Source organism: Neofelis nebulosa, chromosome 12, assembly GCF_028018385.1.
Source record: "Neofelis nebulosa isolate mNeoNeb1 chromosome 12, mNeoNeb1.pri, whole genome shotgun sequence".
NCBI classification, from domain to species: domain Eukaryota; kingdom Metazoa; phylum Chordata; class Mammalia; order Carnivora; family Felidae; genus Neofelis; species Neofelis nebulosa.
Window position 1 is genome coordinate 5,266,916 of NC_080793.1, and position 23,448 is coordinate 5,290,363.

Genomic DNA, 23,448 nt, shown 5'->3' on the forward strand with positions numbered 1-23,448 from the left:
GGTGAGGGCACCGTGGATGTTCAGGCTCCTCAGCCCCCAGTATGAGAGCCACTGAGCGGGGCATCCCCTCACCCAGCTTGTGTAGAAAGCTTGTGGGAATGGAGCTTCCCAGGAATCTCAGCCTCCGGTGCCTGTCCTTCGGAACATGGACGGCACTTCCCACAAATTCATGTGACCACGTACATGAATGGTTGGTCTTGAGTTCGGGAATTAGATGGGGAAATAAAATGTGTACGAGTGAGTAGGTGCCTGGGGTAGGTGTCCTGAGTCTGATATAAACCCGCAGAGCGAGAGGGAGCTTTAGACTACTCAGGCCAGCCAGGAAGGAGCAGGGCTGGCCGGCAGCGGGGGGGGGGCGGCGCACCTGTCCCTGGAGTTGAGGCAGCCCCTTGGTCCAGTGTAAAGTGTAGCTTTACAAAACCACCTAAGGATGTGAGTGGCTTTAACCTCCTGTTGAGAGTTGTGTTTCTTCCTCCTTTTCCTTGTCCGTGGGTTCTGAAAATCCAGTGGCAAAACGCAGAGAACATTTGAGGGAGCCGTGTGCACATTTGTGTTGAGTTTGGCTTCTGGCAAACTCCGGCATCTGTGGTGGGCAGGTGAGCCGAGCCAGCACTTTGGATACAGACCATTCCACATGCCCTTCTCCCACTTCCCTGTGACGGCATCAGGCTGTCAGGCCCTTTGTGGGACGCGGTGACATCTCAGGTTCTGAGCCTGGTGGCCCCAGAGCTCCTCTGTCCCTCCTCCCACAGCAGAGCTCAGGCCTGGGCAGTGCTCGTTGGCTCTCAGAAGCTGTGGGCGCTCGCTGTCACCCCTCAACCTGGCCTCGAGACTTCTCTGTCTCCATGAGAGTTTGGGAGAGTGTTAGCCTCGCAGCTCTAGGGTGATACCAGAGACGTTGCAAGATCCCTCCATTGGTGAAAGAAAAGAGAAAAGATCGGGTAGGGAGGGAAGTGAGCTCAGAAATTTTCAGCATTTTGATGGCATTTTTAAGACTCCCCTTCCAAAAGGATTTGAAGCGGGTTACGGTATTTGAAAGGCTGCAGCGTTTGACTTTGAAGGGATAAAACCAAAGAAGCTCATCCGAAAGACTTGAAATGAGTAAATATGACCCGTGGTCTGAACGTGCACACTGAATTTAGCCACCAGGTTCCTGAAGGGACAGAGGCACGGGTTGGGTTCGTGGGTTTGGTTCTCTGACACAGCAGAGAGTGGGACCACCCGTACCGCGCCTGGGGCTTGCTCGTCGTTGAGGGCGCCCGCGTGCCTCTGTTCAGCCACCGCGGATGGCGATGGTCGGTCCCCAGGCCCTGCTCAAGGGAGGGCGCGCCCGGGTTGGGGGACCGCGGGCCGGAGGCATGCAGGGGTTGCTTCGGCCTGCTCCGTGGTCCTCACTAGAATCGCTGTGAACGGCCTACCCCAGCTCGGCCGACCTAATCTAACGACTTTTTCTTTTGTCTGTTTTCTTCTTCCCATCTTCCCGTTTCTGTGTCTGTCTGCCGCTTTGATTCTGTAGTATAAATCTGTGTTTAGGTCCTACTCCCAGGATTTCGTGCCTCACAACCAAGCTTCCGTTCAGCCTTTCCTCCCGTCTACCCCCTCTTCCTCTCCACACTTCCCGCCCGTCCACCAGTCTCAGAGCTCTGACTTAGCGGTGCCGACCGTGGCCAGTCTGCCTCCCAGCACCGTGGACGGGCCTCTCTCGTCTTCTCAGGAGAGCAGCTTTCATGGGAACACTGTCTGCCTTCCTTCCGAAACCTCTCTCACTGACTCGCCCCCGACGCCTTCGGTGAGAACTCAGCACACACACCCCTCCACGTGGGTCTGCACGTTTTGAGAAAAGCGGTGTCGCTGTTCGTGAGTCTGCCGCCCTGCCCCCCACCCCCAGTGGCAGCCAGGCCTGTCTGACTGAGGTCTGTGGAAGGTCGCAGAGTGAAACAGGAGGGTGTCTGTTTCCAGAACAGCAACGGAACCTTCCGTACAGAGTTCCCGTCAGATGGGGAACCCGATTTTCCAGAAACAGATTAGTGGCCGTTTAGAGACAGCCATAAGTAAGCACGAGACAGAAAGTGCGCCTGGCTTCCTGGTTGGTTGTGCATTTTTAGAGAAAGATACAAACACCTGTGGAAGAAAGGTGCGGACAGAGGCCTCTGAGACCGGAGGCAGTTGCCTCTGTGGCTGCAGGTGCCGCTGAGTTCCCCGAGCGCCTCGTCCGGGGACGGGGTGCTAGCTGGCAGGGCGGAGAGGACCGGGGCCGGCAGGCGGGGGCAGCGCTGCAGCGAGCTGGCCTGTCTTGCTACGTTGCCTCCCTCCGGGGCAGCTTGAATGGCCCTTGACCTCCCTGGAGAAGATCCAGAGGGAAACTTGCGTCCCCTGTGACGCAGAGGCAAGAGGTGGCGAAGTGGCTTCCTTCTCGGGCCTGGGAAAGGTCCCCAGGGAGACCCGAGCTCCCGCTGCTGCCCTCTTTCCTTCCCCGTGAAAGGAGCGTCCCGGTCAGGGCCGGCCCGGCAGGCTGCTCTCTCTCGGAGCCGTGACGGCGGGCTGGGGGGCCTGTCACATGTGCATCTCCTCCCATCCTGTCTCCCCCAGAGTGAAAGCGCCAGCGAGGAGGCTGGTGAGGGTGAATACGTCAATCTGTATTCCTCTGGCCAGAGCAGCGAGGAGCTGCCTCACTCCCGAGGAGTAAGTAACCTCAGGGCTGCCTCGTGCATGTGGCCTGGCCTGGCAGGGTTGGGCCCTGCTTCTGCCTGGCTGAGCCTCCCGGTCCCCGGCCGGCTGGGCCCCGCAGCCTTGCCGAGAGCCACGCTGGCTCGGTGGGGAGAGGACGTGGCTCCCCGTGGAGGCCCTCCCTTTGCTTTCAGCGCTCGTGTGACGCTCTCCGGGCCTGGCCAGATGGGTCTTCTGGAAATGAGACGAGGCAGCATAGTGTTGGCCTGGCCCCGTATTGGTTGCCGTCTGAGATTTCTCTCTATCCCATCTTCTAGTGTCAAGGCCCATCTTCCATCCCCTCCCCAGAGGGAGGGACTCCTCTCTCCCTCACCACCAAGCCTCCCGGGCCTTCCCCCCCTCCTCCTCCCTCAGCGCACTCCCTTACCCCCACAGGAACAGCTTCTGAGGAAGCTGGATGGGGTCTGTCCGGGAGCCCCCGCCCTCTGTGTTCACGAGCCCTCTATCCCGAGAGCGTAGTGAACTACCTGATGTGGCTGCCCTTGGTCGACCTCCGTCCCAGCTGGATACAGCCGTTCTGTTGAGCAGTCAGCTCTCCAAGTTTTGCTGCAGCAAGACACGAGCAAGCTCAGAAGCTTGAAAAAGAATGAGTCCCTTGACAGGAGGTGCCATGAGGACGCGAGTCCTCCCTGGTGATCAGCTCACAGGGCCCAGCCCATTAAAATTGTGGTCGCCCCTGGTAAGACAGCCCCGCCGAGGACGCCCCCGCAGGACCTTCCACGTCTGCACAAGGCGAGCCCCACTGTAGTTACTTGAAAGTCCTAGAACGTTGTGGGACTCGACCCTGTCTGTGGAAGCTGTTTTTACCCTGGTGTCCCCTCCTCACCTGTCCGCACCTGGTGACCTCTGCCCCTGCATCGTCCAGTTTAGCCTCCACACGGTGGAGCCCGTCCCAGGCTGGCCTTCCGTGGCTCTCCCCTCTGCCCATGACCACGTTCGGTGCTGGCTTCACCTCGCAGCACTCCCCACGAGGACGATCCATGTGTTCGTGCTAACCTGGTTTCTGTCGCGGCCGCAGTGGCAGAGCAAGGATGCCAGACAGCCGTGTCGTCGCCGAGTGGGGTGGGCCCGGATGCCCAGGCCCGGCTGCTGGAGGAGAGGGGCTGGCTCTCGTGCCCTTGAACAGCTAGACCCCTTGGAGCCACAGCTGGGAGGCAGCCGTGCGTGGCAGTCCTGAGGACTCTAACTAGGAAGTCAGCAGGGGTTTGCTGCACGGTGGTCAAGGTCACAGGTTTCGGAGGCAGACGACCCTGGGGTTGGGTCCAGGCTGTGGCCTCCGAGCCGCGTGCGCTTGGGCAGAGCCTTCATCCCGTGTCTGTGTGCGTGAGTAGCACGGTGCCTCCAGCTAACGGACAGGGTCCTGGTCGGGCCAGGTGAGAGGAGGCGTGGGAAGTCCTTAGCACGACGCCTGGCTCAGCTTGGCCGGTAGCAGCAGCTATGAGTCCTTTCTTCCAGGAGGTGCTTGGATGGTCATAAGTAGGGACCCCCTTTCACCGTCCCCAAAGGCAAGAGGGCCTTGCACTTCTCGCGGGATTAACCGCCTGCATGGTTCCCGTGTCCACGTTCCGGATTGCTCCGGAGGAACTTACGCTCAGAAGCCGCTTGCAGGCAGGAATGCCGGGAAGCAGATCCGCCCGGCTTGGGGCACCTGTCACAATCCCAGCGCCGGCTTCTCTTTTCAGGAATCACCAGCTACGAAAGACGGACATCCCAGAGACCCCGCGCTGGGCAGCGGCGCACCTGGGAAGGAGAGCAGAGACGGCGAAAGGTAGGACGTGACCGGGTAGAGTGGGGGCCCTGAAGGCAGCGAGCCCACTCGGGGAGAGCTGCCCCCTGCCCACCGGCAAACAGGCCTCCCGGGGCTTTAGGTTTACGTCCTTTCCCTTTTTCTGACTCTCAAAATGATACATGCGCAGGGCAGAAAGCATGGCAAGTACAGAAACATACAAGTAAACCAGAAAAATCCTTGATAATCCCACCCTTAAAGGCTCCACTCTGGCAAGCATTCTGCCATTATTTCCTGGTGATGTGCTCACGTATTATCCACTTTGCAAGTCACCCACGACAGTATTTTCTTTCTCAAATCCCAGGCCAGCCTTCCTTGGCCTCTTCCAAGTTCAGGTGCAATAAGGGAGTGTACAAGACTTGCCAAACCTTTTATCGTGAGTTTCTTGATGGGTGTATTGTGTTGTTAAGCCATTTGAAGGTAAGTTACAGATGTGACATTCAGGCCCTAAATACTTCAGTGTGCCTCCCGAAATATTTTAAAAGCTTCCCCGATTACAATACCATTACCACACCCAAGGAAAGTAATGACAAATTGCCTTATATCATCTGGTACGCAGACCATCCTCCACTTCCCCAAGTATCCGTAAAGCTGCTTGTATAGCTTATTTTTTTGGAACCAAGATCAGTCAGGAGTCACTGCATTTAGTTGTGGGTCTTTATTTTTTTTTTTAATATTTTTTTAACATTTATTTATTTTTGAGAGAGCATGAGTGGGGGAGGGGCAGAGAGAGAGGGAGACACAGAATCCGAAGCAGGCTCCGGGCTCCGAGCCGTCGGCACAGAGCCCGACGCGGGACTCGAACCCACACACCGGGAGATCGTGACCTGAGCCGAAGCCGGTCACTTAACCGACTGAGCCCCCAGGAACCCCACGTGTCTTTAATCTTTTGTAACATTTTTCAGCATTTGCCGGAGTCAGACCTGACCCGGTTTAGAAACGTGTAAGTCTGTTTCTGTACGCGTGGGACCTCCAGATCCTGTCTGGCCCTGCCATCGGCAACCGCGTGGTGACGCTGCCTTCTCAGCGAGATGTTCCACAAGTTCAAGCTTTTCCTCCCTCTGCAGGCCAAGGTTCCGCTACCTCTGGGGTCCTGCTTGCCAGGCCTAAGCATAAACGGTTCAAGAGGTGGTAAATAGCAAGAGGCAGAAGAATCAGAAAGGGCTGCCCGCCCAGCCTGCTCTTGGCCGCTCCTCAGTGCCGTCCGTGTGGGTGGAGACCGTCTGCTCCGTCTGTCCAGGCTAAGATCTCCCCAAGTATTAAGCAAGGGATGATGGGTCTTCTAGTTGAACACCTGGCAGCAAACGGGGGCTGTGCCAGGCAACAGGGACTCATGGGTTCAGCCTCCAGCTGCACGGAACCCGAGAGCACCATTTTTCAGAGCTGCAGATGGCCTGTGTGAAAACAGAAGGATGAGCACGTCGACCGCTTAGAAGCAATTACAGAGATGTTCTCCTCCTTCCACAAAGGCCAGACTGCGGACCGGACCCTGAAGGGACACGAAGCAGATGGTTCTTCCCGTGACTGTGTGTGATTTTGCTTTGGGCCGTCCATGTCTTACTGCAGGCACAGGTTTTTATCTCCCAGATACTTAGGGTTAAAAATGTGGCCTGTGACCACAAGGATCCACGGTGGAAACTGTCAGAATAAAACCGGAACACAGGAGAAGATGCCGGGGGAGGCATGGTGCCTACAGACCCAGCATCTGTCTGCGCCCGGGATGCCCCCCTCACCCCCCACATCCCTCCTCTGCTGGCCGTTCTCTCCTTCTCCCCCTTCACCAGCAAACCCCGGCTCAGTCCTTCAGGCCTCAGCCCGTGTGTCCTGCCCCAGGGCCTGCTGCCCTTTAGACTGTGCTGTGTCCTTCTCAGGCCGGTGCCCCAACTGCTGGCTTTAACGTCCGCCTCTCCTGCTAAACCCAGCACCCCCGAGGACAAGGGCCAGTCTGCCCGGCTCATACTTCTCAGTCCCACGGAAAGGCGGCCCTTAGAAAAAAACTTGAGGAATGGCGCGAATAGCCATGCGAACTTTCTCTCCCAAGCTGCTTGCCCTTATGCCATTTCTGTCCTTGAATACTGACTATGTGGACGGTGGCCTTGACAAAGAGAGGCTGATCCCATCACTTATTTAAATAGTCCAATGGAACCTTGTTGATCGCCTTCTTAATCCCGTCCACTTACAGACGGAGCAGAGAGCAAGAAACGTCCCAAGGTCACAGAGCTCATCGGTAGTGGCACCAGAAATCCAGTCTGTGCCCTGGCTTCCAGCCCCCACTCGGGCCCCCTGTGCTGGGGCGGGGGGGAAGGGTGTGGATTTCCCCCTTGTAGCCGCAGTTCCAGAAGGACCTGTTCAGGGGCAGTCGTAACTCCTAGTCCTCACGCAGCGGGCCGCACTGCCTCGGGCCCCTGGTGTCCTGGATGCTGGGGCCTCTTGGACGCTTGCGACACAAACCACTTCTCCCTCCAGGGCCCCAAGGTCACCAGATGCTTCAGAGTTGGCTCGGTCGGAGGAGGAAGTTGACGAGCTGTCCCTCATCGACCATAATGAAATCATGGCAAGGCTGACACTGAAGCAAGAGGTGAGGACGGGCCTTCCTTGAGGGTCTGGGCCATAAAGGGAGTGAGAGGGCTTTGAGGAGAATGGAACCGGGAGGTGTCTCAAACAGAAGACCCAAGTGAGGCACCGACGCCCCAGGTGGCCACCCCACGCTTCCTAGGCTCTGTGCACGGCATTTATTCTGACCCCGTGCCTGGGCCACGGTGGGTGCAGAAGGACACTGGGCAAACAGATGGACTCCTAGAGAAAATGTCCCGTGTCCCCTTCTCTGGTACTTCCAGAGAGTAATCTTGGGCGAGTCGTGTAACCTAAGCCCCAGAGAACAGGACTGCGGAGGTATCATAACTGTGAACTGTGTGGAGGGTGTTCAGTTCAGAGCTTGAGCATGGGGAGCCCTCATTAGCATAAGCCGCCTTCACATTACTGTTGACCGAATGCCCCACGGTAGTTTCCGTGTGGGAGACACAGGCTGATTAAGAAATCCCAGGCCTAGCCGCCACAGCCGCCTCTGTCCTGTGCCTTGCCAGGATGGCGATTCTGGAAGCACAGAGGAACAGTTTCATGTCATAGCCTTGACCCCGCCCTGGGGAAGGACTGTTTCTGGGCTCCAGCTGTGGCGGCACGCAGATGCAAAGACAAGCAGTGGGTATACTGCCCTTGGCACGGGGTGCGCTGGGCCGGGCCGGCCGCCGCAGAGCGTGACAGGAAAGGCGAGGCCGGCGGGGACCCTGGGGCAGCTGGCTTCTCTGCCGACAGAAGTCACGTCTCGTGACCCTTCGCAGAAAGTCCTGAAAAATCGGGGCGTGGGCGTGGCTGCCCTCACCCTTAGCTGGAAATGCACGATGCTCTCGGGACTCGAGTCCAAGCGTGGAAACACAGAAGTGCTCGGAGAGGCAGGCGCCTCTGAGCCTGCGGGCCCTGGGCCCACGGAGGCTGGCGGGGTGGGTGTCCTTCAGGATCAGAGGCAGGGGTGTGGGCTCTCAGGCTCGCCTGCTGCCAGCTCTCTTTGGCTCCCAGCAGGTTTATGGGCTAAAGCCTCTGTTTGCCCACATGAAAGTAAGACTCGTTCTTTAGTCGGGAGACGGCAGCTGGTGTCCCATAAGCAGTGTCAGGCATGATCGAGCGTCTTTGTGACGCTTCCGGGCTCCTGGGAGTGCTCCCTGTGGAGGGACTTGTGACTCCTCCCACGTGGGGAAACAGTAACGCGGGGCCGCTGGCTGCAGTTGTGGGAGCGGGTGCGCCCGCAAGGAGCCCACTGCCCCCGCTGCCTTCTCGGAGCAGCCGCTGGCAGCCCCGCCTGCCTCCCCGCGGGGTCCCGCCCTCCCCACCTCTGAGACCCCGGGGTTGGTGAGGAGAGAGAGATCTGATGGTACTATTGTCCCCTGACCCCACTGTGACCCAGAGCGGGGTGCCCTGGTGTCCGGGCGGCTCCCAGACGAGCCGTGGTCTGTCCTGCCCGCCGAGCGCGCAGAGCTGGGCGGGCCACGTGGGCACACTGGCCTCCGTGCGCGGCCGCGCTGCTCCCGGGTGACAGAGGCCAGAGGTAAGGGGGCCCCGGGGTCTCCACAGTGCAGGGACTTGGTCTCGTCCCTACCCCGGACTTCCCGGCGCAGCTCTCCTACGGCCGGATTCTGCCGCACGCCCTGCTTTGCTCTTGTCGTTGCAGGGTGACGATGGGCCGGACGTCCGTGGCGGGTCCGGAGATATCCTGCTGGTGCACGCTACTGAGACAGACAGGAAAGGTGCGTCAGCGCCCCGTGCAGCGGCCTTTGTCACAGCTCCCCAGGCATCCCCTGGCCCCGTGGCCCCCTCTGCCAGCCCTGAGCGGGTCGGAACGGCGGCCCGGGTGCAGCAGGGTCACTGTGAGGAGAGCCCACCCCGGGGGAAAGAGCCGGGCTCGATGCTTCCCAGCCCTGTCAGGGCGTGTCCTCCACTGGTGAAGGGCCCCCAGGGTCAGTGGAGAGGGAGCTCCAAGTGCAGAGCTTGGCACCCAGTAGGTGCTCCCCCCACGGTCCCTCAAATAACAACGCGTTCAGCAGCGTTAACGTCACGGTGACACGTGGGTAGCTCTTTCTGCTTTTCCTGATGTTTGACTCATTACGTTATTCCAGACCACTAGATGGATTTCACTCACGGAGGTCCTGGCACACGTTCCGGCCGGGAGCCTCAGCCCCAGAGCAGTGGCAGCACCGTCACAGGATGGGGTTCCGACCCTCCGCACGCGGCTGCCCCAGTCAGCGTCCTGATCCACTGACGGGGCTGGAGGAGCAGGGCACCCACTGTTGGGCAGACTTTGTGCTGGCACCAGAGCTGTCGTGCCCTGAGTTCTGACAGGGAGAGGAGGAGGAGGGCCGTGAGGAAGGCGCCACGGCCTTGACCTCAGTCAAGACGGGGGACGGGTGCCTGGTGTTCTGTTGATGTCTTTGAAAATTAGTGAAAAGGTGATGTGACCGCAGGATTAAAGTCAGTTGTGGGAAGAATTAAAACACCCCAGGCCTGAAACCTTACACCACCAATGTTAGTTTTATGAATGACCACGTCCCTGTTTTTATAGCAGGTTTCCCAAAATATGTTACACAGAACGATTCTGGGAATTTCTAAGTTACGAAAATAGTACAGAAATGTTCACGTGGCAGAGAATTTGAAAAATAGAGAAAAAGAAGAAAGGACTCCAACAAATTCACTGTAGCCACTGGGCTTTCTTTACCCCCGGCTTCCTTGGACTAGGGCAGACCCCGGTCCCGGACGCGGAGTTCAAATCCGGGCACGTCCCTTCCGGCCTCGGCTGCTTGAAGAGGTTAGCAGTGGCCCGGGGACAGGGAGGTGCACGGAGCCGACCGAGCCAGCGCGGCACGTGGCCAGCACTCGGGAAGTGGCGCTCGCTCTGCTGCGGCAAACCTTCCTCCACGCCCGCCTGAGCGCCCTCCTCAGCTGGGCCGAGAGGAACAGTTCTCCTCTTTCTCCAAAAGGGCTGAAGCGGGAGCTGGCTCCCGTCCTGGCTTTGAGCGGCTTACCTGCGGGCGTGGCCAGAGGGAGCCCCGAGGGCAGGGCAGACCAGAGCCGCCCGGTCTGGTCTGCCGGCTGTGCCCGGGGCAGGTGCTGCCGCCTGGGGCCTCCTCTCGATGTCATTCACGGAGATCCTGAGGATTCCGGGGGAAACAGTCATTTGTACCTGGGGTGGACTGGGGCGGGGGAGGCCAGGGGCCACAAGGCACGTTCCTTGGGCGGGTGGCTTCCCGTGGACAAGAGACCACACCGGTGGCACTGTACCGGGAAGCCCGCGGCTCAGGGCACGCGGACTTGGATCTGTTCTGCCGGAAGCAGGCAGTGGCCTGTGCGGGGCTCACTTCTGCCTCCTTGCCCCCGCCTCTTTGATTTTTTTTTTTTTACCGTTTATTTATTTTTGAGACAGAGAGAGACAGAGCATGAACGGGGGAGGGGCAGAGAGAGGGAGACACAGAATCAGAAACAGGCTCTGAGCCATCAGCCCAGAGCCTGACGCGGGGCTCGAACTCACAGACCGCGAGATCGTGACCTGAGCCGAAGTCGGACGCTTCACCGACTGAGCCACCCAGGCGCCCCGCCCCCGCCTCTTTGAACAAAGCCCCAGTTATCAGTGAGCCGGGTGAGCGGAGGGTCCAGGAAGGAGGCGCCTGAGCACAACGCCGTTGGGCCCCGCTGTGCGTTTCCAGCCTGTGAGCCTCCCTCCCGACACCTGCTGCGCCAGCCGGGCCCACCCCTCTGCTGGTCCCCTAGATTCTTGCACTTGGGGACTTGGGGGACGAATGAGAGAAGACAGAGAAGGGGTCCGTGTCCAGAGAAGGACACAGATTTAAACTGTGTGCGTGTGTCACCCTCGGCCTCACCGTGAGCAGCACACACTTTGGGACCCAGTCAGGACTCAGACCTCAGCTCCGGCACAGAATTAACTCTGAAGTTCCTAAGCCTGGCCAGACGGGGAGTCTGTGATGGGGAGTGTCCTGCGTTTAAAACATTCCTTTTTTTTTTTTTTTTTTTTTTTTTTTTTTTTAGCGTCAGGGACTGCATCACCAGCACAAGCAGAGCCAGGGGGCTGTTGGAATTCTGGGAACGTTGGGAATCCCCAGCTAGAGCCAGCCCTTCTGAAGGGCAGGGAGTGAGGGGTGGGAGCTGCTGGTCTGGGTCCCACCCGACCGCCGGGGCCAGGCTTCTCCCGGTTGGCCTTCCCTTCCCTGGTGCTTCTGTGTTCCAGCAACGTGCCGAGCTGTGGCCCTTCGGCCTTATCGCTCAGTGTGTGGAAATTCCCAAGATCTTTGCCCCTGGACACTGCCCCCTAAAGTATTACCTGTGACCTGGCTTCAGAATCCTGCTGATGAGTTTGGATTATTTTCTCTGTGCCCATGACGATGAAGGCCCTCTGGGTCTCAGGTCTTAGGGCAGACAGGACACGCTCGGTCTGTCGGCAGAGATGGCAAATACGTGCAGCAGGCACACTGCCGTCTCCGTCCCCTGCCAGTGGCAGCCATCCCTCAGTGGTCGCTCTTCTCTCTAGATTTGGTGTTGTACTGCGAGGCCTTCTTGACCACCTACAGGACCTTCATCACCCCGGAGGAGCTCATCAAGAAGCTGCAGTACAGATATCCTTTCCCGAGTCCCTCCAGCCCGGCTTGCTCTTCGAGCCCCTGTCCTCGCCCAGGGGCTGAGTGAGATGGCATAAGGGATGGGGCTGGGCTTGCCTGATGGCAGTTGCGGTCACTAAGGAGTCCTGAAAAGGAGTTAGAATTGGTGCACCTGCGAGGGGGGGGGGGGGGGCACCCAGGCCCCCAAAGAGACCCAGGTCAGTGGCACCTGCAGCTTCTGAGCTGAGCCCCAGGGCATTGAGGTGACAGGCACCAAGTGTGCAGGGCTTACCGGAATCGGGACTCCGATAAACAGCCGCAGAGGTAGGCACGGCCACTCTGCCTGGAGGCAGACCAGCGGCGGACAGAAGTACCATGTCCAGGGAGAGCCGACTCCCGCCCCTCGGCCACATCTGCCCCGAGGGCTCACCCCTTCAGGGACTACCCTGTGCGGGAGCAGCCGAGAAAGACCCAGGGCCCCGGGAGCCGCTGTCATTACCTTTCTCCCAAGCCTGCTTTTCTAAAAAGCCGGCCAGCCCAGGGTCACCTGCTCCTTGGCCACCTCTCCCTGTCGCAGCCCACGACTGCCCTCTGCTGGACAGCCTCTGTTACTTGGGGCTGGAAGTCCCGCGTTCTGCCTCCCAGCTGTCTACCTTCCTTTCCTGTGTGTCCTAAGGCTTCCCCCACCAGACTCATGTCTCCTGCAGACCTCTGTCGCTCCTTCCGCGGTCCCCGTACCCCAGCACTAGAGGACCTGGTCCCTCAAGACCGAAGTGGACGGTCTGCATTCACTTGCTCGCAGGCCTGGCTCAGCGTACCTGTCGAGAACTTCCTAGCGTCGGGCAGGATGCAAACTAAGCCCGTGCCATGAAGGCTCACTCAGTTACAGTACTGTTTCGTATGTTATTGCCATATTATGGATGGTGTTGTTATATCACTGTTCTGTGATTCGAAATAGGCTCAGAGAAGGTAAATGACCTGTACGGCTGTTTGGTGGGAGAGTAGCCACTGACATAGGTTCCCAGCTCAGGCTCCGGGCACCTACCTTGTTCAGCTGTTTCAGGCATTGATGGGAATGTTGCAGCCTTAAGATCCTAGGCCTAGCTGGCTAGTAAGTCCTGTGCTGCAGGCTCTGGCGACGGTCCTTGGTGTGTCCCCACCCCTCCAGTGTCCCGTGGATCACGGAAGAGCAGGAAGGACAGCCAGAGAAGGGTTTGGAGAGGATGGCAAGGATCTGTGACTTTCTGGGCAGAAACCGGGACCTTGGGGAGGAGCAGGAGGTGAACAGATGTTGGAGTGGCGACGGTGGGGAAGGGGCCTCAGAGGCTCTGGAAAGATGGGGACGGAGCGGACCCAGGGCAAGAGTGCAGGAAGCCCCTCTGGGCCATGCCCCTTCCCTGGAGACCTGGAGGTTTTAGGGCATGTGGGTTTTGACCACCCTTTTCCAGCTGAGGCTCAGCAAGGCAGCCTGCAGCGGTTCGGTGAGCCCTGCAGGAAGCTTGGCCTCGAGGAGCAGGGGAGCGGCTTCCAGGGGACCAGGGCTCCTGTGCACTGTAAGCTCTCTGTACATGGCAGCTGGGGGAGGCAGCCCTCCCCCCGCCACCACACCATCCCTGCCTGTGTAAAAATGCCTTTCTTTAACCCACACTCCACGTACGAGAAGTTCTCTCCCTTCGCCGACACGTTCAAGAAACGCGTGAGCAAGAACACGTTCTTCGTGCTGGTGCGGGTGGTGGATGAGCTCTGGTGAGTGCGTCTGCCCGTGAGATGGCAGGGAGGCAGGTGGGGAGCCCTCGGGCATCCCGGGATCCCCCCAACCCCGCCACCCACCAGGGCTGCAGGCTTCCTTGGGGAGAAGGGGCCATCCATCCCGTCACATGCCACCAGCTTCTCCCACCCACTTTAACAAGACCTCTTGGGGAGAATGGCCCTCCCACCCAGACCTGGCCGGGCGTCCCTCGCGTAGGGCACAGGAGCATAGGCCTAGTCTGTGGCACCTGTGCCCTCAGCCCCCAGCAGTAGTGGAGGCCCCGTCTGCTCTCCTCAGTCCCCCACGTCCCCCCAAGTCAGCACTCGCCGTCACCATTCACTTAACAAGTACCCATCCGGCCGGTCCCTTTCCTAGGTCTGGAGAGCTGTGGGGAAGAAACCGCAGGGCCCCTGCCTTCAAGGCATTTCCCTGCCGCGGGAGGGAGGCCTTAGTCCATGACCGCCCAGCCTTCGGGTCGGGCCGCTGTGCTCGGGAAGTGCCATGCAGAGAGGGTGCAGGAGTGTCCTACAGGCAAGGCGGCTGGTCTGAGGGGCCGGGACCATTTAGTGACTGTCACCTGGATGGGAACGGGAACTTCCTCTGGGGTGGGATTTACATACTAATGTCTCCATAGCCCAAGCACTAACGGGGGCCTGGTGTTCATCCGGTGCCAGCAGGCACTTGTGGAGGGCACGACCGCTAAGTGTCACCAGTGGGACCGTCCCCGGTGTTGCTGGTCGCTGTCACGTGACCCTTGGGTTTGTGAGGTGGATGTGGGCCCGGCGGCGGCAGCCTCCTCCTATGCTGGGTCCCTGTCCCTCACCGCACGGCCCTCGGCCCTCTAGCCTGGTGGAGTTGACAGAAGAGATCTTGAAGCTGTTGATGGAACTGGTCTTTCGCTTGGTGTGCAACGGGGAGCTCAGCCTGGCGCGCGTGCTCCGGAAGAACATCCTGGACAAGGTGGACCAGAAGAAGCTGCTCAGGTGTGCCAACTCCGACCAGCCCCTGGCAGCCAGGGGGGTGGCCGCCAGGTGAGCGTCCAGCCGTGGCTCCTCCAGCTCCTTCCTCTGGCAGAGTTGCCCCCGATCGCAGCCTCTCCGTTCCGTCGCCCTCGGCGTGCCTCCCCAGCCTCACGTCCTGGCTCTGCCCGGGCCCTGCCACGAGGTTCGGCCCAGTGGACGGTCCAGTGGGTTCCCCAGGGGCTAGGCCTCTTCTCCAGGGTCATGATGTGTGATGAGTCCCCGTTTGGCGAGGAAGTGAGGAGCCAGGACAGGGGGGCGCCTCCTGGGACAGGAGACCGGCGAATGCATTCCGGGCCGTGGTCAGCTCTTGTCTTCCCGGCACTAACGTGGCAGCCGCGAGCTCTTGCCTGCCCCCCCCCCCCCCCCATCCCCACCATCCTGAACGTTCCTAAGAACCTGGGGATGTAGTCTCCGGTCTGTCGCCTGTGCCCCAGCCATAGAAGTTTGTTGATGTGTCCCTTCCTGTCAGTGTTTCGGCCTTCAGCCCCGTGGTGCCATCTTTTCTCCCACTGGGCCCTGGCAGCGGGGTTACCCCCCTAGCAGAGGCACCGGGGTCTTGGGCCTGAGTGCGGTGTGGCCCCGTCCTGCCGCCGGTCAGCTCTGTGGCTGCCATCCTCCTGTGAGGCGGGGCTTAGGGGCAGCTGCTCCCTCTGCACCCCCCCCCCCCGACTCCCCGGCTCTGAGGCCGCAGTACAAGGCCCACCCAGCTCCTGCCGTCCCGTCCCGACTGCTCACCTCGCCTCTGTCTTCTAGGCCGGGGACGTTACACGACTTCCACAGCCATGAGATAGCTGAGCAGCTGACCCTGCTGGACGCCGAGCTCTTTTATAAAATAGAGGTATGGCATTGAGCAGGGCTGGGGACTGGGGAGAAGGCTGTCTGTTGCCCTGGGCAAGCAGCCACTGCTTGTCCCCAGACAGGAGAAACGGCCCATCACAGAGAAGCCAGAGGGCCCCAGTTCCATCCAGTCTACTTCCTTTTTCAGATTCCTGAGGTTTTGCTTTGGGCCAAAGAGCAGAATGAGGAGAAAAGCCCCAACTTGACCCAGTTCACGGAGCACTTCAACAACATGTCCTACTGGTAAGGCGCATCTGAGCGGGTTCCCACGCCGTCCCCCACAGAGCGCTCTGAGGGCAAGGAGGAGGTGCCCCCTCCGTCCCTCCCAGCTTCTGCCAAGGCCCTGGGCATTAATTGGGCACTGCAGGAAAAGAGCAAGCGCAGGGACAGGGCAGGGTGGTCTTGCATGTTGGAAGGGGCCACCTGGAGGGCTGGCTGAGATTGGGGAGTGCCAGGATCGATTGGTAATGTCTGCCCTGGGTGGCGACAGGGGAGTTCAGCGTGCCGTCCGGCACTGGTCACTGCCAGCCCCCAGGCGGCCTCAAGGCTGAACCTCACCCGGCCTCTGCCTGAAAGAGAACAGCTGAGGAGGGTGTTCTGTTAATACTTTAAGCCCTGAATTCTTAGCACAGAATGAGGTCCGAAGTGTTTACACTGTAATGTGTAACAGAACTGTTAGCTTTTCTAGATGTGACTCAAAGGTGCCCATGGCCTCTCGGCATCGGACGGGGGATGGTCAGAGAGTGGCAGCCATGCGGCCTGCACCTGGCCCCGGCCACACCCCATCCACCGCTGCCACCGACAGAGCATCTAGTACTTGTTAAAAGGCTCTGGGGACTGCCTTTTGGAGAGAACGTGGGTCACCTCCCACGTTGCTGGTTTTTCTCCTCAGCTCAACTGTAGCAAGCCTCCGTGGGGCGTCCTCAGGGGTTCCAAGGAGGAGGTGCAGGCGGGGCCCTTCAGAGCCATGGTCCTCAGGGTGTGCTCAGGGCAGGCGCCTAAGACGAAGCAGGGGTGGCTCTTCCTCGAGTGGCTGCTGTGGCCCCTGTCACGTCCTCATGCAAGGCTGGCCTTTTGCTGGTCCTCAAGGCGGCCTCTTCCCCCACGTGCTCACTCGTCCCCTGGGCTAGTCCGGAGGCCACCTGAGGAGCACTTCCAGCCCCAGTGGTGCCCTGGCCCGTGCTCATCAGGAACTGTCTCCTTCGATGCTCCCACGCCTCCATCTGGAGGACCCCGTCTTGATGTGTGGCCTCCTGCCTATCCCTGCGATGCCGTGAGCTCCTGGAGAGCAGAGACGGGGGCCTGTGCTTGGCGCCTCGAAAGCCCTGGGCACGCAGTGCAGGCATCCACATCCCTCTCCACCAGCACCACCTGGGGGTCTGGGAGGAGACTGTTCAGCTCAGTGGTCTCTCTCTTTGATTTATGCAGGGTCCGCTCAATAATCATGTTACAAGAAAAAGCCCAGGACAGGGAGCGGCTGCTGTTGAAGTTCATCAAGATCATGAAGGTAACCGCGGGCGCCCCGCCCAGAGTCTGCTCCTCTGGGCCCTGCCCAGCGGCCCCGGGCCCCCCTCACGGCCTCCCCTCTCTCCGCAGCACCTACGGAAGCTGAACAACTTTAACTCCTACCTGGCCATCCTCTCAGCACTGGACTCGGCGCCCATCCGCAGGCTGGAGTGGCAGAAACAGACCTCGGAGGTGAGTGGCTGCGGGGGAGGGAGGGTCTGCCTGGCCCCTGGCGAGCCAGCTGTGGCAGCAGGCACACAGATGTCTGCTCTGCACCCCCAACCTGGGTTCTCCGTGGCTCATCTCTGATCTTCGCGGTTGGTGCTGGGGTTGTCCCCTCACAGGGTCCTGCCACCTGGGCTGCAGGCCCGTATCTGGGTCCCAGCTTCACCCGTTCCTCCCTCCCATCCACCCGTGCTCCTGGAGGGGCTGCTCTGGGCTGGGGGGGCCACACTGGTCACTGCGGACATACTGTGAACAGGCTAGAGATGTATTGGATGGTTTCTTTAGGGCAGGTGCCCCAGGGGGAGGGTGGGGTGGTCTGGCCTGGGGACGGGGGACGGGGAGGCCCCCTGAGGGAGCGTCCATCACACCAAGACCCAAGTAGGAAGAGTTTCCTGGGAAGAAGGAAATCCTGGGAATTCCTGTCAGAGGGGACGGGAGGGCACACACTGGGAGTTAGGCACCTTCAAGCAGCAGGACAGGGGCCGACGTGGCCGTGTCACTGGGGAGGGGCCCTGCTCTGGACCACGAGGGCCTTGCAGGGAGGAGTCTGGCAAGGACCTGGACCTTTATCCTTGTGTCGAGAGGTTCCTTAAGAGAGGCAAAGCCCCTAGGGGCTGGGTGTCAGCTGGGCCACTCAGGCGTCATCTCAAGGGGTGACACAAGGGGACAGAATTGTAAGACAGTATCGTATGGAGAAGTGTGGGACAGTCACAGCAGCTGCTCCAGGAACACGTAGGAGGTTCCCGAGGAGGTGAAACATCGGGGGAAGAGACAAGCTGGGGGTGAGACTGGCAAGAACCCCACCCTGCGTGCCGAAAGGGCAGCTCAGGGAGGTCACTGCCTCGAGTGCAGGGAGGAGCAGAGGCAGGCTCGGGGCATGATGCAGGTCGCAGTGTGCTTCAGAAGAAGCCCACTTGGGCCCCCGGGCGCTCAGCTGTGGCTCTGGGGTGCCGGGCAGGGAGGAGGGGCTGGCGTCCCCGCCCTCACACACTGTCCCGCCTGCGCAGGGCCTGGCCGAGTACTGCACACTGATCGACAGCTCGTCCTCCTTCCGCGCCTACCGGGCCGCCCTCTCCGAGGTGGAGCCCCCCTGCATCCCGTACCTGTGAGTAGAGCCCCCGCTGCCTCAGAGAGACCCTCCCTTAAGGGTTTCCAACCCAGACAGTTCTACTTCTAACTTTAAAACCAGGGGCGCCTGGGTGGCTCAGTCCATCTCACGGCTTGTGAGCTCAAGCCGCGTGTCGGGCTCTGTGCTCACAGCTCAGAGCCTGGAGCCTGCTTGGGATTCTGTGTCTCCCTCTTGCTCCGCCCCTCCCCCAGTTGTGCTCTCTCTCTCAAAAATAAATGCAAAACATATTTTTTAAAAAGGGTTGCACCTTGGGGCGCCTGGGTGGCGCAGTCGGTTAAGCGTCCGACTTCAGCCAGGTCACGATCTCGCGGTCTGTGAGTTCGAGCCCCGCGTCAGGCTCTGGGCTGATGGCTCGGAGCCTGGAGCCTGTTTCCGATTCTGTGTCTCCCTCTCTCTCTGCCCCTCCCCCGTTCATGCTCTGTCTCTTTCTGTCCCAAAAATAAATAAAAAACGTTGAAAAAAAAAATTTTTTTTTAAATAAAAAGGGTTGCACCTCTCCCATCTCCCCATCCCACTTCTCCCGCCCCACCCCCACCTCAGGGAGGGGTCTTCACCCTTGGCTGCACGTTACAGTAAGCCGAGGGCCCCGAGAGCACGCCACGTAAAGCAGCTCAGAGAGGGTTTCCCCAGGTGTCCGTACGGAATGGACTCAGCGGGGCTTTGGGGGAGAAGCATCTTCTGGGAAATAGCGGAAAAAATCAAAGTGGGACCGGTTTGTTAGCAGAGCCCTTAATAAGCTGGGAGACCTTGGGAGTCTCGGAGAGAGGGGTAGAAGGCTCAGTGGTGTCCCGGGGCTGGGGCTGCCCTCAGGGCCCTCACGCTCGGAGATCCAGATCTTGCCGCCACTGACCCTCCCTTTGCTGACTCGCCTTTCTGCCCTCACCGGCTGCCACCGTGCTTTCCCGTTGGGGTGGCCGGCTGGGCTCCTGCGAGGGCGTCGTCTGTGCCCCATCGCTCACCTCGTGGCTTTGTGTCCTCTGTAGTTAGAAGCATGTTCCCTCACCTGTTAACCAAACCCGAGACTCGGTGGGGAGGGAGGCCTGGAGAGCCTCTCTTTGTTATGTTTTTCCCGTTCGTTAACGTGACGAGGCTTGTCCAGCACCTGAGCTGGCTTTCCCGGGGACCCACAGCTCGGAGGTTGGGACTTCCCGCCGGAAGACACGGACGCTCCCAGACGCGCTTCCCCGGGCGCAGCCCACGGGCCCGAGTGGGCCCCGACTGCCGTCCGGGGCGGTGACTGGGCCTCTCCCTCCTCCCAGGGGGCTTATCCTGCAGGACCTCACCTTTGTTCACCTGGGAAACCCAGACTATATCGACGGGAAGGTGAACTTTTCCAAACGGTGGCAGCAGTTCAACATCCTGGACAGCATGCGATGCTTCCAGCAAGCGTGAGTACCGCCGCCGAGCAGAGGGGACGGGACCGCCGGGCCGTGAGGCTCAGCACACGCGGAGACGGTGGCCTGCTTGTTCCCTGCACGGCACGTAGCCGGCGGCTCCAGAGCAGTTGGGGGAGGGGGGGGGGTCCCGAGGAGCGGGGTGGCCTCCTGGGGCCTGCTTGGGGGTGGGACGGTGCACGCAGCCCCCACCGGCTCTGACTGGTGCCCTTCCCCCCACCCACCCCCCCCACAGGCACTACGACATCCGGAGAAACGACGACATCATCAACTTCTTCAATGACTTCAGCGACCACCTGGCGGAGGAGGCGCTGTGGGAACTGTCTCTGAAGATCAAGCCCAGGAACATAACGAGGAGAAAAACAGACCGGGAGGAGAAAACCTAGAAGCGGGTGGCACGAGCGAGGAGAACGCGGCTCGAGAGGGGCCCCGAGGGCGGCTCCGAGACCGGGAGGGACGTTGGACCTGTCCCCGGGCAGGCTGCACGCGTCCTGGCCCCGAGGCCCAGCCAGCCCTCGGCTGTGACGGGCGGGAGCCCCGGCAGCCTCCCGGCCCCGCGGGAGCGGACACCAGGCCCGCAGCGGAGCCAGCAGGCGGGTCTCGTTCCCGATTTGTGAACCCGTGGTGTTGGTTTCTGCTTTCACTTCTGTGTCCCCCTCCGCACCCCTCCCCCGCCTGGCAACAGCACAGGGATGTCAGCAGACAGGGTGGGGGGGGATGGTGGCCTCTTCGCCGCCCCCCCCCCGCCCCAGGTCCTAGGGTCCTGGATCTGCTGACGTGACACACAGGTAGAGGACCCTCGCAAGGCGGGGGGGCTGGACTCCCAGTGACCTGGAATGAAGGGGACTTCTGGTCGGGTGGGCAGAGAAGACCCGGGGAGGCTCCTTCCACTTCCCCGCCCTGCTTTTTAACATGCAAAATGGCGTGAGCTTCAGATGTGGCCCCAAAAGGTTCTTCCGGCAGGTGGCCTTTCAGCAGGCCCGGAGCTGGTGCTCCCCATCACGGTACTGGCCCTCACGGTGGTCCCCCGTCTGTCCCTTCATCGCCCCTGTCACCTAGCGCTCTGGGGAGTGGGCAGAGGGAGGAGCAAGGGAGGACTTCGGTTTTATCTGAGCTGGGGCCGGGAGCTCCCGGGGGAGTGAATGTGGAGAGCGGAGGGGTGTTTCTGTCCTGGGGAAGGCCCGCGGCCCCCTCCTCTGTCGCTTGCTGTGTGCCTTAAACTCCATCTCCTGTCCCCCCTGCCCCGTGGGCTCCCCTCCTACCTGCCTCCATCGGGTGGAGCCAGGGCTGCTCCGCCCTGAGAGGACAGGGCCCGGCCTGGCTACGGTGGTGTCTACGCGGGGCAGGCTTGCTTTCTCCTCCAGCAGAGCGTCTTCCTTGTTGGAAACCCCTCTCGCTGCTGAGGTTGACGGTCCAAGGCAGGGAGCTCTCCGCACACAGAGGGGCCGGGCGGCTGCCCCCATGCCTCTCGTGTCCTGGTCTGTGGCTGAGCGCTCGCTTCTCCTGGGCTCGGGACTTGGTCAAGCAAATGCCGGGATCTAACTTCCTAAACGACCAGTCCCTTTGAGTCCCTCATGGGTTTCGAACAGCTCCCTTCACTCTTGTTTGTGGTCCTGTATGTGGAGGGGGGAACATCTGTGAAATGCCAGTGACGCCCCTCTGGTGGCGATCTTGCGGCCACAGGCCGGAACGTGTCACTTTCTTGTTTGAAGTGTGTGGTTCAGTGCTGAGGGTGGGCTTGCTTCCCACTTGGAACCTCTCGCTGCAGTCTTGTCCTCTCCCTTCCCGTCACGCCTCCCTCCGCCCCAGCTCCGCTGGATGCTGTCGTGTGCACGCACGGGGGCCACCGTGCCACAAATAACTGACGCCGTGTCTCCGCCACACACGTGGTCAGGTGGGTGTCCGTGGTCAGGGTCTGGCCCCCGGCATGGGCGGGGGGAGGGGGCTTTACCTGCCCTCCCCCCCGGAGCCCTGGGCAGTCCGAGCAACCGGCCAGGCAGGGGGAGGCAGCGTGGCGGGGACGAGGGGCCCGTGTGTCAGGGCGACCCTGTGTGAGGACCGCAGGGGCAACGTGCGCTTAACTTACTGGCTGACGGGCTTCCCACGCTGTGCCTCGCTGAGGCGCCCTCGGGGCTCTGGGAGCTGCAGACCCTGTGCCGTCCCCGCAGCCTGCCCGTGACTTTCTGCCTCGGGAGGAAAGTCATTCTCACCCGCAGGTGGGGCCGGGGCCAGCGGCAGGGCAGGCACACGCCAGGTCAGCACGAGCCCAGCTCTCCAGAAGCGCCTCCACACACACCCCTGCCCCCGCGACGTTCGTTGTAAGATACATATATCCCCCACTAACCTGGCTGATAGCAGCATCTTCCTGCAGACATTTCAAACCTGTAACTTTTATATGAGAGGAAAATAAACACAGATGAAAGCGTCCAAGCGACAGTCCGAGCTGCCTCCACACAGGCGGGGCCTCCGGCAGGATGCAGTAACATACCCAGTCCTGGGGCCCGTGTGCTGGGGCCGGGTGGTTTTGGCAGGGGCAGGGATAGAGGTCACCAGCCCCTATCTGGGATTTTCCCTCCGAGGCCTGGGGCTTCAGAAGCAGATTAATGCACGAGCCCTGTACTGCTCCCTCAAACCCAGCATCCTAAAAAAACGGAAATTTCTAAGGTCGAGTTCAGGGGGCACAGAGGTACCTAGGGCTACTTTCCAAAGCCCCTAAAGCTGGTCTCTGAAGGTGCACCCTCTGCAAGATTCCATCCGCCCGCCACTCACAAGGCAGCACACACGGGCTTGGAAACGGCCAAGTTCCGGTCTTTTCTATCTGAGGTGGGCTAGGTCTCCTCCATTTAAGGTGAGCCATCGGACTTATTTCCAGCCTGTGTGTCAGCCCCCTTCACTGTCCTGCCCACATCCCGGTGTCCGAGAGAAAGAAGAGAGGTCCTGAGTCCTCCACTAGCCGACGATACCAAGAACCAGCCTGGTCTGGCCCCACCCCCCCTGCAGGTGACCGGCAGGTAACGGGCCAGGTGCAGATGGGTGCACCGAGCCTGCCGACCAGAGCTGCGAGGCCTGGCTGCTACCGCCCATCCTGGTTAAATGCCTGGGCTCCACTGACACCCCCAGAGGGGCCTGGGAATCTGCACGTCTGGCCCAGCAACTCGGGATGCTCAGATGACCTGAGAGGGACCCTCCCCCTAGCTGCCCCCACCCCCGTTCAGACCTTAGGTCCATGTGCAGGGCCGGTCTTCTGCGGGTGCAGTGGCCTTGCACTGTTCTCTGGTTCCGCAGCTGATAAGCCCAGAGACCTTAGGTAAGCGGCCCCTTCTCCACTTCCTGGTTTCTGCAGCCGACAGTAGCGGTATTGTCATCTTCCACCTCATAAGGTGAGAGCCCAGCGAGGCAGGACCTGGAAGAGGTCTGGCAAGCCGCCACCTCCCTCATCACTTGCATACACGTAGATCCTGCGGACCAAGCACTCTGCAGACCCCTTCAGTCCTCTTAACTGAAAATCCCCACAAGTGAAGTATTCGGGCCATGATAACGGCCCTGAAGAAGAGGTTCTTGACATTAAAGAAATTGAATCTGGTTTGAAATCCACTCACAGACGTCAAGTCCAGACAGGCTTAACAGGTGATTCGTGCCAAACAAATAGCTTCAGGCTTACCTGCACACCCCTGAGAACAGAAGGGGAAACACTTCTCAACTCGTTCTGAGCGGAATACAGTCTTGACATCAAACCCAAGACGATCGTCCAAAAAAAACTACAGGCAAATACTTGCACGAAACTTCTAAAATAATCTTGGCAACCCCAAGCCAACAGTGTGTAAAAATCGGCACTCTCCCTTGGGTGCAGGGACGGAATGTCCGTATGCCGGTGAACAGACTAGACCCCCACTAGACCTGACATGAAGAAAAAACGAA

The 23,448-nt window shown here is 60.2% G+C and overlaps 1 protein-coding gene across 14 annotated transcripts in view; it reads left to right on the forward strand.

Annotated features, from left to right (window-relative positions):
• The window catches only part of RAPGEF1 (Rap guanine nucleotide exchange factor 1), a 133,606-nt gene extending 111,646 nt beyond the window's left edge, over positions 1 to 21,960 (forward strand). For 6 of the 14 annotated variants that reach the window (XM_058693752.1, XM_058693753.1, XM_058693757.1 and 3 more), the window contains 16 exons: positions 1,517 to 1,789; positions 2,590 to 2,682; positions 4,410 to 4,495; positions 6,980 to 7,091; positions 8,736 to 8,811; positions 11,601 to 11,685; positions 13,321 to 13,413; positions 14,263 to 14,448; positions 15,193 to 15,277; positions 15,425 to 15,519; positions 16,705 to 16,783; positions 16,873 to 16,974; positions 18,015 to 18,112; positions 19,396 to 19,524; positions 19,766 to 21,443; positions 21,510 to 21,960. In XM_058693752.1, coding sequence (XP_058549735.1) covers positions 1,517 to 1,789; positions 2,590 to 2,682; positions 4,410 to 4,495; positions 6,980 to 7,091; positions 8,736 to 8,811; positions 11,601 to 11,685; positions 13,321 to 13,413; positions 14,263 to 14,448; positions 15,193 to 15,277; positions 15,425 to 15,519; positions 16,705 to 16,783; positions 16,873 to 16,974; positions 18,015 to 18,112; positions 19,396 to 19,524; positions 19,766 to 19,916 — 1,743 coding nt within the window. In that variant the 3' untranslated portion in view covers positions 19,917 to 21,443; positions 21,510 to 21,960. The remainder of the gene's footprint in view (positions 1 to 1,516; positions 1,790 to 2,589; positions 2,683 to 4,409; positions 4,496 to 6,979; positions 7,092 to 8,735; positions 8,812 to 11,600; positions 11,686 to 13,320; positions 13,414 to 14,262; positions 14,449 to 15,192; positions 15,278 to 15,424; positions 15,520 to 16,704; positions 16,784 to 16,872; positions 16,975 to 18,014; positions 18,113 to 19,395; positions 19,525 to 19,765; positions 21,444 to 21,509) is intronic. The other 8 variants (XM_058693762.1, XM_058693764.1, XM_058693759.1 and 5 more) reach the window with 3 other exon arrangements.
• Positions 21,961 to 23,448: the final 1,488 nt, after the last annotated feature.